The sequence below is a fragment of the Vombatus ursinus genome, unplaced genomic scaffold, assembly GCF_900497805.2.
Source record: "Vombatus ursinus unplaced genomic scaffold, bare-nosed wombat genome assembly UNPS02000582.1, whole genome shotgun sequence".
Lineage (NCBI taxonomy): Eukaryota > Metazoa > Chordata > Mammalia > Diprotodontia > Vombatidae > Vombatus > Vombatus ursinus.
Window position 1 is genome coordinate 13,228,646 of NW_020940360.1, and position 13,051 is coordinate 13,241,696.

The 13,051-nt window shown below is 34.6% G+C and overlaps 1 protein-coding gene across 4 annotated transcripts in view; it reads left to right on the forward strand.

Annotated features, from left to right (window-relative positions):
• Positions 1 to 13,051, forward strand: part of CASP8AP2 (caspase 8 associated protein 2) — a 42,982-nt gene that overhangs the window by 7,174 nt on the left and 22,757 nt on the right. For 2 of the 4 annotated variants that reach the window (XM_027855962.1, XM_027855970.1), the window contains 3 exons: positions 3,469 to 3,568; positions 4,052 to 4,134; positions 8,422 to 8,490. In XM_027855962.1, the coding sequence (XP_027711763.1) occupies positions 3,558 to 3,568; positions 4,052 to 4,134; positions 8,422 to 8,490 (163 nt within the window). In that variant the 5' untranslated portion in view covers positions 3,469 to 3,557. Of the gene's footprint in view, positions 1 to 3,468; positions 3,569 to 4,051; positions 4,135 to 8,421; positions 8,491 to 13,051 lie in introns of those variants that run through there. The other 2 variants (XM_027855979.1, XM_027855988.1) reach the window with 1 other exon arrangement.

Consider the following 13,051-nt stretch of genomic DNA (forward strand, 5'->3'; position numbering starts at 1 on the left):
TTTGGTAGACAATGAGCCATTGAAGACTTTAACTTTTTTTTTTTTTTAACCATTTAACTTGTTTTAATATTTTTGTACAATGGTGGTAAATACTGAAGTATTTTGTGGCTAATATTATAAACACAAAATTATAAGTTTAAGATGTTTTCTGGTTTTTGTCTTTAGTGGGGCTGATAGTATTCACCTTTATCCATTTTCTGAGCTTCCATGTCTTCCTATTATTCTTCGCTTTTGCTTTTTGAGACATCCAGAAGGATCTCTAGTCTCTTCAACCAAGGATATCTTGATCCATTCCTAGGGTCAGAGCACAATTTAATAACATTCTGGCATAGTTCTGACTTGCTTTTCAAAATGGCTGTACCAATTTACAACTCTACCAACTGTGTATTATGTGCCTGTTTTCCCATAGTCCCTCCTTTTTTTCATTTTTCTTTTGTCATTCTTTTCAGTTTCTTTTATTATTATTATGATTTCTCTAACGATTAGTGATGTGAAATATTTTTTCATATGAAAACTACCAATTCTTATCCTTTGACTATTTATCAATTGGAGAATGGCTCTTATTCTTATAAATTTGAATCAATTTCTTCTATGTTGTGAAAATGTGAACCATATTAGAGAAACTTCCTCCAATTGCCCGTTATTGTTGAGTACACTCTGTCACTAACTTGTTTATAAAGAGTGGCAGTGAATGTAAAAGAGGATAGAATGGAGGGAAACATACAATTAATAATCATAACCATATATGTGAATAGGATGAATTCACCTATAAAACGAAAGAGGACAGCAGGCTCCAAGAAAAACACTTGAAATGTGAAGAGTTATACAGAGTAAAAAGAAGGGCCAGTCAGTCATCAGCATTTGGTAAACATCTGTTACGTGCTGTGCACCGTATCAAGTGCTAGGGACACAAAAAAAAGTTAAAAACATGGTCCCTACTTTCTTTTCTTTTTTTTTTTTTTTTTTGGTGAGGCAGTTGGGGTTAAGTGACTTGCCCAGAGTCACACAGCTAGTAAGTAACAAGTGATCAAGTGTCTGAGGTCGGATTTGAACTCAGGTCGTACTGACTCCAGAGCTGGTGCTCTATCCACTACACCACCTAGCTGCCCCCATGGTCCCTACTTTGAAGGACCTCATTTTCTAATGGTGGAGGACAACATGCAAACAATTATATACATACAAGATGTATAATGTGTAAATGGAAGAGAAACTCAGAGGAAAGGTAATAGTGATGAAGAATGACTTATATTAAGATGAGATTTAAGATGAATGTATTAATAATAACAGTAATAATAAAGTAGTGTCACTAGGTAATAAAAAAGCTTTTGATAAAATATAACACCCATTTCTCTTGAAAACACGAAAAAGCATATACATAAGTGAATTTTTTCTTTTTTTTAATTAATTAATTTTTAGTTTTTAACAATCACTTCCATAAACTTTTTTTTTTTTTTTTTAGGCAATTGGGGTTAAGTGACTTGCCCAGAGTCACACAGCTAGTAAGTGTCAAGTATTTGGTCTGAGGCCGGATATGAACTCGCATCCTTTTGACTTCAGGGCGGGTGCTCTATCCACTGCGCCACCTAGCTGCCCCCTTCCATAAGCTTTTGAGTTTTAAATTTTTCTCCCCCTACCTTCCCATACCCTCCCCAAGGTGGCGTACAATCTGATAAAGGCTCTACATATACATTCCTATTAAATATATTTTCACATGAGTCATGTTGTAAAGAAGAATTAGAACCAATAGGAGGAACCACAAGAAAGAAGAAACAAAACAAAACGGAAGAAAAAAATAGAGTAAATAGTATGCTTCGATCTGCATTCAAAGTTCTTTGAATAGTTCTTTCTCTGGATGTGGATAGCATTTTCTATCATGAGACTTTTGGAGATATAGTAGATCCTTGCGTTGCTGAGAATAGCTAAGCCTATCAGAGTTAGTCATCACACAATGTGGCTGTTACTGTGTACAACATTCTCCTGGTTCTACTCACTTCACTCAGCATCGGTCCATATAAGTCTTTCCAGGTTTTTCTGAAGTCTGCTTGCTCATCATTTCTTATAGCACAGTAGTATTCCATTACATTCATATACCACAACTTGTTCAGCCATTCCTCAATTGATAGGCATCCCCTCAATTTCTAGTTCTTTACCACCACAGAAAGAGTTGCTATAAGTATTTTTGTATATGTAAATGTACGTGTAAATTTGGTACATATTTTTGTACATGTACATTTTGCACAAGGGCCAACAATCTATGTAACAGATAGATGCCAAAGTCAAAGGTGTCTATCATCATCACTGTTATTTGATATAATACGAGAAATGCTAGCTTATAGGAATGAAACCAGAAAAGATATTTGATGAAATAGGCACAGGGAACAAGTAAGCAAACTGTGACTTTTTGGAGGTGATATGATGGTTTATTGCAAAGTCCCTTAACATTTAGAAGTAGTCAAAAAACTTAATAACTTTAGCAGTGTTGTGGGATGTAAAATAAACCCACACAAATCATTAGCTTTTTCTCTATACACTAAAACCCAGCAGAAAAAGGGAAATTCTATTCAAAATAACTATAGCACGTGTAATAAACTACTTAGGAGTCCACTTACTGAAAGATGCCTAGCAACTATATGAATATAATTACAAATTGCACTTTACAGAAATAAAGGTCTAATTAGAGAAATATTTTTACTTATAGTTCAATCCATGTATTATGGTAAAAAATGAAAATTATTCTTAAATTGATTTATTTATTCAGTGCTTTATTATTCAGCCTTCCAAAGGATTACTTTATGGAACAAGGGGGAAAAATAACAAAGATCATATAGAATAGAGATGTCAAACTTGGGCTTAAACTGCTGGAGTGTAACTGGGATTAAATTGTAAGTGAGATTAAAGTGTTATTGAGAAATATTTAACAAAATAAAAAAATGCAAATAGATAATGTTAATTTGTGGTTTTCTGAGTCAGTGTGCAGCCTGCAAACATTTATTTCTATTTAAGTTTGACACCATTGATATAGAGGAACAGAAAAATCAGGCATCTCAAGGGAAATAATGAAAAAGGGTAAGAACGGTACCTAGAAGTACTGTCTCAAATTATACTGTGGTAATCATTAAAACAATTTGATACTGGTTAAAAAGTCATTGAGTGGATCAGATCAGGTGTACAACATGTAGAAAGCAAGCAAAACATAGAGGCATAGTATTTTATAAACTCTTAAGATGGCATCTATTGTGGTAAAGATTCATCACACAAAAAACTGCTGAGGAAACTAGGAAAGCATTAGAAAACATTAGTATAATTAGTAAGTAGAAATGATACTTGAAGAATGAATCTTAAAATAGAAAGAGATATGAGTGTGATCTGACAGTCATTACCTTATAAAGGACTTCCATAGTGATAATTTTTTGAATTTCATATTATATTTTGGAACATTTACAATTTCTTTTTTTCCCTCTGTTTTAGCTTCTTTTCTGTTATCAAAAATATTTTCTCTTTCTGCATCGGGGAAAACAAATACACATCATCAAGCACAACAAATTCCTTCGTTGTCCATGTCCAAAAAGTAAATGTCTTATTCTGCATCCTGAGACTGGTACCTTCCAGGAGTTGTGGGTAGCATCTTTCACCATTAGTTCTTTGGAATTGTGGTTATTCATTGCGTTATGGTGCTGATTTCTTTCCTAATATTCTTTTGTGAAAGCATTTATGTACCACCTACACATTTGTATAGTACTTTGTAGTAAAGTATATAAATGTTTACTATTATTACTATTTGTAAGTTTTATAGGCAAATTTAACAGTGGTCCCTCTCCCCCAGTTTTGTCCTTTGTCCATAAAAGGGGAGGTGCTACTCTGAAAGTATAATTTTATCTTAAATAATATAATTAGTGATTTGGTGTGGGTTGGGTGGTGGTGTTAGATGGTGTAAATGCCTCCTTAAATTAAATTTTTGAAGTTGTTTGACATATAAAACTTGAAAAACTATATTTCCTGTATTGTGAAAAATTAATTTCATCAATTAAAATATGTTCTTAAACAATTATAGATGGGGAACATCAAAGGTGATTAGGATCATGGCAGCAGATGATGAAAATGGTGATAGAACGGATTTATTTGATGTCCTCTTAGGTAAGAAAATCTAACAAAATTTTGTTTTCTTATTACAAAGTCACTGAGTGTTTTTATTTGAAAACTCATTTTCATTTTTTTAATATATGCTTTGAAATGATCAATTTTGACTAAATTGATAATGACTTTGTAATTTTTGTTTGTTTAAATTATTCAATTTTATATGTATATATTTACATATACATATATTTGTTAGTTTGAAAACTTATAGCATATTTTGCAAAGAGCTCAGTGGGGGAAATTTTTTTTTATGGTAATGAACCATAAGGAAAGTAAATAACAAAAATGTCTAGTAGAAAAAAGCAACTTTATTCCTAGCAACATGAACATAATTTTCAAGTACTGTCCGTACATAAACTTTCATGTTTTTTGTACACCCAAAATCTTAATCAGGATTTGAAAACATTAAAAACCACTATAGGTAAAATGCTGTTATATCAAATATTAGAAGAAATAGTTCTGTATAGGAATGCTATTTCAATAGTATAAAGAATAATCCTGAAAAATACTGGTGTACCCTTTGGGCCAAATTACCATGTAAGTATTAGGCTCTTAGACTTTGAAACTATAAAGAACTTTCTTTTTAGGAAATGATATAGCAGAACTTTCCACAACTTTATTTTTTTGCCACCAAGTAACATTAATTATCAACCAGTTTCTTTCTGAAATTACACATCAAGGCCTGGGCCTCCAGAACTTTACTGAGCAAGGAGGCCATCTGTCATCCTCTTAGAAGGGATCATCTACACTTGTTGCCTTTCTTTGCTGATCTCCTACTTGCTTCTCCATCTTTTGCAACATTTTGTACCCTTTCCCCATGATTGAAACTACTTTATTATTAAACTGTTAAAATCAATGGCTTCCTTTTTAGTCCTTGTTCTCTTTGACCTGTCTTCAGCTTTTGACTTTATTTGACCATCCTTCTCTTGGATACTCTCCTCTCTTGGCTTCTGTAACAATGCTCAGTCTTTTATCCCCCGTCTGTTAGACTGTTCCATTACTGTCTCCATTGACGGATCATCTTCTGCTAGTTAAGCATGAATGTTTCCCAAGGATGTGTCCTTGACCCATTTCTCTTAGCAATTTCATTAGCTTCCATAGGTTCAATTATCCTATCTATGTAGATGATTCATAAGTCTGAATTTCCAGTCCTAATGTCTCTTTTGGATCCAGTTCCACACTGCCAAATGCCTATCGGGCATATCCACCGCTGTGCTTGTTTTTGTCTTCCCAAGTTTGTAATCTTGAGGTTATCTTTGATTCTTCTCTTTTTTTGTCACTCCTCCATATCCAGACAGTTGTTAAGCCTTACTGCTCTTAAGCCTTCTTTGTGTCATGCTATTGTATTCTAGCTTCCAGATCCAGCTGAGCACTCCAGCTCTGTCCTTAGGATCCTGAGTTTTTGATTGGTGAGGTTTCACCATTTTTTGCCTGACTGAATCAGGCCTCAGCTCCTTGGCCATCTTCATGTCATGTCACTGTGTGTGCTACTACCACCCCCTTCTAATCCCCTTTTCATCTTTAGCTCTGGGAATAATAATCACTTAAGTATTACCATCATGGGGAAGATTTGTCAATCACTTGCTTTATGACTTCATTTCACCATCCCTGTGACTTTACTGGTCAGATTTTCCTTGCCAGTTCTCACCTAAATGTGTTTTCTTCCCCCCATTAGAATGTAAGTTTTTTGAGGGTAGAGACTGCCTTTCTTTTGGTATTTGTATCTCCACTGCTTAGCAGATGTGTGGCATGTGCTATATGCTTAATAAATGCTTTTCTTATTCATACATTCTTTCTGATTCTACTTTTCCAGCATCTCAGTCCCTGTTCACCACTGAATGTGGTTACCAACTTAGCCATTATCTCTTGTACCGGTCCCCTCATTTGATCTCCCCGCTTTGTCTCTTCTGTCTTCAATCCATTTTCTACAAAGATGCCATATTGATACTCTTACAACCCAGAGCTGACCATGTCATCCCCTACTAAAAAAATTTTCAGTGGCTCTCCATTGCTTTAAGTGTAAAATACGAGCTCCTCAGCTTGGCATTTGATCTCCTTCATCTGGTTCTCACCTACTTTTGTAGACTTACTTTTGCTACCCTCTTTTATGCTTTCTATGTGCTAGCCAAACTGACTAATTTGTCTTTCAGGCTCAGTATACCATCTCTGACTGTGCCTTTACACTAGCCATATCACCTCACTAGAATAAACTTTTACTCACTTCCTTCTTTTAGAATCCCTAACGTATTTCAAGACTTAGTTCAGGTGCCACCACCTCTATGAAGCCTTTCAAGTTTTTAATATTTATCTGTGTACATGTATGTTGTATCCTTCAGTAGAATACAGGTTTCTTAAGGAGAGGGATTGTTGTATTTGCATTTATATTCCTAGTGACCAACACAGGGCCTATTACATAATAGGCACTATGCTTAACACTCAGTAAATAAATAAATAAATGACCAATTGAATAGTGAGTGATCTTTATCTGAAAAATCTCAATTAACATTCATCCAGCATCTTAAGAGGAGTGAGGTATTGAAAGTATGTACAATATTTATACCTCTCATCCACTAAAACTTTTTGCTTAATAATTTACAACCTAGATGTTAAGCATTGACTTTCATTTGTTGCATGGATCCAGTGATCTAGTGATTTCATCACCATGATTACTTCCTTTGTTGATGCAGATCACAGTGTCTCTACACATTCTCATCCTACATAATATCTTTAGCTTTACATCAATTCTTGGTGGTTGATCCACCCAGCTAGCTAGAAGCCTAACCAGAAGAAGAATGGTTCTTCTTATTCTTTTTTTTTTTTAATTTTTTAATTGGTACTTATTTTTATATCATCTTTATTTCTCACAATTTCCATTTTCCTCTGTTCCCCACTTAGCCATCCTTTGTTACAATAAATAACAAGAAAGAAACCATCCCTTGTAGCAACAAATAAAGAGAAAAATAGTTAAGAAAACCATCTAATAGATCGACAAAGTCTGGCAGTATATAGAATACATTGGTCCCCCACCTTTGAAAAAAAGAGAGGGAGGTTCACTTCTCATAGCTTTTCTAGGGCTAGTTTCGTCATGATAGCTATATGTCATTCCGTTTCCTTTTTTGTTTTTTGGGGGGGGATTTTTGGTTTACATTGTTGTCATTGTGTATATTTTTTCCTGATTCTGCTTACTTTATATATATGTCTTCCCATTTTTCTAAATTCTTTATACTTATCCCTTCTTTGGTACAATAATAATCTATTACATTCATCTACAATAATTTGTTTAGCTATTCCTCAGTGTTGGGCATCTATATTGTTTCCAGTTCTTTGCTACCACAAAAAGTTCTACTATGAATATGTTATTTTTGGTTCATATGGAACTTTTATTTCTGTCTTTGATTTCTTCTAATCTCTTAAAATTATTTCTGTGTCATTTAGTTGCTAACATTCCACTATAATATCATTGTGTATATCTTATGAAGTTAATTATGCCAGGATTTTTACCTGTAAAGAATGTTTTTACCTTTTCTTTTTTTTTTTTTTTTTAACTAAGCTTCTAAAGAGATAGGACTAAGGAGGGAAAAATTTTTAAAATGTTAACATAGTAATGAACAAAAATCAAAAAGAACTTAGGCCAGGTTATAGATATAACTTCACGATTTTTATAACATTCCAAGCATCAATATATGTTTTCCTTTTGGTCTGCAATTACATATTTTACCTGCTTATAAAGAACCCCAATAAATTGTCCCTAGTGCTATTAAAAGGTAATAATTATAAAGCATGTCTTAAGAGGAAAGTAATTAAAGTAATCTACAATAATAAGGAAAATCAAATTAGAAACTATATATCATTTTGATCTCTTTGATTTTCCTCAAGGTTGTTCTCAATTCATAAAGTAGTCATTGTAGAATGTATTTAATATACATTAAAAATCAATATATATAGCAAAACTGCATTTATAGTTTGAATTATGGTGCCTTTCTGTTTTGGATTGATTTGAAATATAACAAGTTCTACCCAATATATGATATTCTTAATTGTACTTTCTTCATACCCCTCTTCAAAAAGTTTTAACAAGTAAATTCTTTAGCATATACATCAGTCAGGTGAGTTCATAGGAAGGCCTCTCTTGTGTCTATATTGGGGTTGAACTTGTCCCTTTCTTGACTGACAAAGAAGTTTTTTTTCTTTATAACCTTTTTAATAGTAGACAGTTGTGCTAACTTTGTACTGAAGGGTTATTGAAAAATAAGGTTTTGACTATACATTGCTTTTCTTTCCTTGCAGCTTCTCCTCTTAAGAATAATGATGAAAGTTCATTGGACATTTATGCTGGACTGGATAATACTCTAACTGGTAAGTTTAAAGTATAAAATAAATTTTTAAGCCTGTTTTATATTAATCTGTAAGACATGAATCCAACTCCTTGCATATGTCTTGCATCATGAATTGCTTCCAGATAATTTTTTTTTTAAAGTGACAAATTATAATTATTGTTCTTCTGGTTCTTCTCACTTGACTCTGCATCTGTTCATCCTACCCAGGATTTTCTGAAATCATCTAGTCACTTAACCTCTTTAAACTTCAGTTTCCTTGTCTGGAAAATTAGGAAGTTGTAGTTCATGACTTTAGTTTAAATTTTTTTTTTTGAGGCAGTTGGGGGTAAGTGACTTGCCCAGGGTCACACAGCTAGTAAGTGTCAAGTGTTTGATCTGAGGTTGGATTTGAATTCAGGTCCTTCTGACTTCAGGGCCTGTGCTCTAAGTACTGCGCCACCTAGCTGCCCCAATTTAAATTTTTTTAAAATAAAATTTTATTTCATTTTTTCAATTGTCAAACTTTCTTTTTCTTTTCTCCTCTTCCTCCCCCCCAAAAAAGAAAAAGAAAATTCTTATAATAATTATGCATAAACAGGAAAAACAAATTTCCACATTAGTCATTTTTAGAATGTATGTCTCATTTTCCATATTAGTCCACATCTTTGTCAGGATAGGGGTAGCAGCCTTCATCATCATTCCTTGTAATCATGGTTGATTGTTGTATTGATCAAAGCTCTTGAAGTGTTTCAAAATTGTTCATTTTTAGAATACCGATGTTATATTATAAATTGTCCTGGTTCTCTGTATATCTTTCTGCATTATTTCATAAAAGTCTTATCAGGTTTTCTCTGAAACAACCTCTTTCATTATTTATGGAACAATAGTATTACATTACATTCATTAATTATACTTTATTCGGCGAGTTTTCAATTGATGGGACACCCATTTAGTTTCCAGTTTTTTGCTACAACAAAAAGAGTTGTTATAAATAATTTTGTACATGTAGGACCTTCTTTCTTTTGAACTTTTTGAGATATTGGCCTATTATGACTTGACTTCTAAGTTCTCTTCTAACTCTAATTCTTTGTTCCTATGGTTAGCTTGCAAAATAATTGCTATTTTTAATTCTTTATGACGTGGAGTAAAACTTCTGTTTACAGGAACACTCCACTTAATCGGCGACACCAACTATAAACAAAGGTTTAGAAGTAAAAATAAGCAAAAAAGAGCCTCTGAGTAGCCAGAATTTATCTCCCAGAATACGTGTATTGAAACACCTACTTTCTCTCAAGACTCTCAGGGCCCATTGATATTTAATTTATACACAGTTTTCACTGACTTGGTTATCTGTTGTCCCACATTATAGCACTAATTTGATAGGTTGGGACATAGGGTGGATCTCACTAGATTTAAGAAAACACACTGACCATAGCAAGAAGCAACAGTTAACAGTGAGAGAAGATATTGAAGAACTGTAAAAAGTAGACAAGCTCAAAAAGCATGGTAAGTTGAGGTTGGGTATAGGGGCAAACAGGCCACTGAATCTCTGTAACTTTTGAAGATATCATTGTATTACAAATAATATAAGTGAAAATCATTTAGATTGTATTGGTATTCATAATTACTATTATATCAGTACCCTATCTCTTCCATTCTTGAATGTCTATCCTGTTTTACTGTCACTCTTTGCTGTTTTTGCCCATGGAACTTCTCTGCTATGTAGTTGTTAATTTATTTTTGTAACTCATCTTCCAGTCCCATTCCCAAGTACTGCTGGAGCAAATCATGCAGCTTGGGTCCACTACAAATTTATATTTTTGAACAACTATGTCTTTATTAACTAATCTCTTATCAGATATCATAATTTCTACTACAGCTGTTCCAAATCTTGTATTTTCTCTCAAGCCCATAATTCTTTTTACTCATCAGTCTAAGGATATAACCTTACCTTTTTCTCTGTGAAGATAGAGGCCATCTAACCTTAACTCCCTCAACTTGCCTTATCTATTCTTTAAAATTGCTATGTATTTTTTTTTTACTCATTCTCTCTTATCAGAGAAAGGGGTTAGCCTTCACCTTCTCTCCCATCCCTTGTCTTTTTTTTTTTTTGATTCTGCTTTATAATTCCCTTATGCATCTTCCCTCTCTTTCTTCTCAACTTAGAGACCTGCTCAGCTTTCCCCTATTTCTTTTTAATTTTTGCTTCTGCACAAATGGTTCCCACTTTTGTAACTCTTTTTTTATTTGTTTTTAAATTTATTTTTAGTTTTCAGCATTCATATCCACAAGATTTTGAGTTCCAAATTTTCTCCCCATCTCATCCCTCCCTCAATGCCAAGACAGCGTGCATTGTGAATACCCTTTCCTCTAATCTGCCCTCTGTTCTATCTCCCCCCCTTCTCTTATCCCCTACCTCTTCTATTTTCCTGTAGGGCAGGATAGATTTCTATACCCTATTGCCTGTATATCTTATTTCCCAGTTGCATGTGAAAACAATTTTTTTTTTAACATTTGTTTTTAAAACTTTGGGTTCCAAATTTTCTCCCTTCCTCCCTCCCCACCCACCCTCATTGAGAAGGCAAGCAATTCGATACAGGTTACACTTGTGTAGCCATGCAAAACACTTCCATAGTAGTCGTGCTCTGGAAAACTAACTATATTTCTCTTCATCCTATCCCACCTCCCGTTTATTCTGTTCTCTCTTTTGACCCTGTCCCTCCTTGGAAGTGTTTGCATCTGATTACCCCCTCCTCGAGTTTGCCCTCCTCTCTATCATCCCCCTGCTCTCTTGTCCCCTCCCCCCCCCATTTTCCTGTAGGATAAGATATATTTCTGTACCCAGTTGAGAGTGTATGTTATTCCCTCCTTAAGCCAAATTCGATGAGAATAAGATTCACTCGTTCCCCTCACCTCCCCCCCTTCCCCTCCACTGTTGTAAAAGCCTTTTCTTGTCTGTTTTATGTGAGATAATTTACCCCATTTTACCTCTCCCTTTCTCCTTCTCCCAGTATAATCCTCTCTCACCCCTTTATTTTATTCTCCAGATATTACCCCTTCATCTTCAGCTCACCCTGTGCCCTCTTTTTATTTATCTATCTATATATACATACATATAATTTTTTCCCTCCAACTACCTAATACTGACAAAGGTCTCATGAGTTACAAATATCATCTTTCCATGCAGGAATGTAAACAGCTCAACCTTAATAAGTCCCTTATGACTTCTCTTTCCTGCTTACCTCTTCATGTTTCTCTTGAGTCTTGTATTTGAAAGTCAGATTTTCTATTCAGCTCTGGTCTTTTCATCAACAATGCTTGAAAGTCCTCTATTTCCCTGAATGTCCATTTTTTCCCCCTGAAGGATTATACTCAGTTTTGCTCAGTAGGTGATTCTTGGTTGCAATTCTATCTCCTTTGCTCTCCAGAATATCATATTCCAAGCCCTGCAGTCCTTAATGTGGAAGCTGCTAAATCCTGTGTTATCCTGATTGTGTTACCACAATACTTGAATTGTTTCTTTCTGGCTGCTTGCAATATTTTCTCCTTGATCTGGGAACTCTGAAATTTGGCTCCAATATTCCTAGGAGTTTTCCTTTGGGGATCTCATTCAGGAGGTGATTGGTAGATTCTTTCAATTTCTATTTTACCCTCTGGTTCTAGAATATCAGGGCAATTTTCCTCGATAATTTCTTGAGAAATGATGCCCAGGCTGTTTTTTTGATCATGGCTTTCAGATAGTCCAATAATTTTTAAGTTCTCTCTCCTGTATCTATTTTCCAGGTCAGTTGCTTTTCCAGTGAGATATTTCACATTGTCTTCTATTTTTTCATTCTTTTGGTTTTGTTTTACAATGTCTTGATTTCTCATAAAGTCACTAGCTTCCAATTGCTCCATTCTAAATTTTAAGGAAGTATTTTCTTCAGTGAGCTTTTGGACTTCCTTTTCCATTTGGCATTCTTCTCATTGGCTTTTTGGACCTCTTTTGCCATTTGTGTTAGGCTTTTTTTTTTTTTTAGGGGGGGCTAGGCAATGAGGTTAAGTGACTTGCCCAGGGTCACACAGCTAATAAGTGTTATGTATCAAGGCCGGATTTAAACTCAGGTGCTCCTGAATACAAGGCTGGTGCTGTATCCCCTGTACCACCTACCTGCCCCTAGGCTATTGTTTGTTTTTGGTTTTTTTTTTTTAGGCAATTGGGGTTAAGTGACTTGTCCAGGGTCACACAGCTAGTAAGTGTCAAGTATTTGGTCTGAGGCCAGATTTGAACTCAGGTCCTCCTGACTTCAGGGCCAGTGCTCTATCCACAGCGCCACTTAGCTTTCCCTAGGCTATTTTTTTAGGTTCTATTTTCTTCAGTATTTTTTTTTGGTCTCTTTTAGCAAGCTGTTGACTTGTTCTTAATGATTTTCTTGCATCACTCTCATTTCTCTTCCCAGTTTTTCCTTTACTTCTCTTCTCAAAATCCTTTTTGAGCTTTTTCATCGCCTGGGACTGATTCATATTTTTCTTGAAGGCTTTGGATGTAGAAGCTTTGACTTTGTTGTCTTCTTCTGGTTGTATGTTTTGATCTTCTTTTTTACCAAAGAAAGATTCTGTGG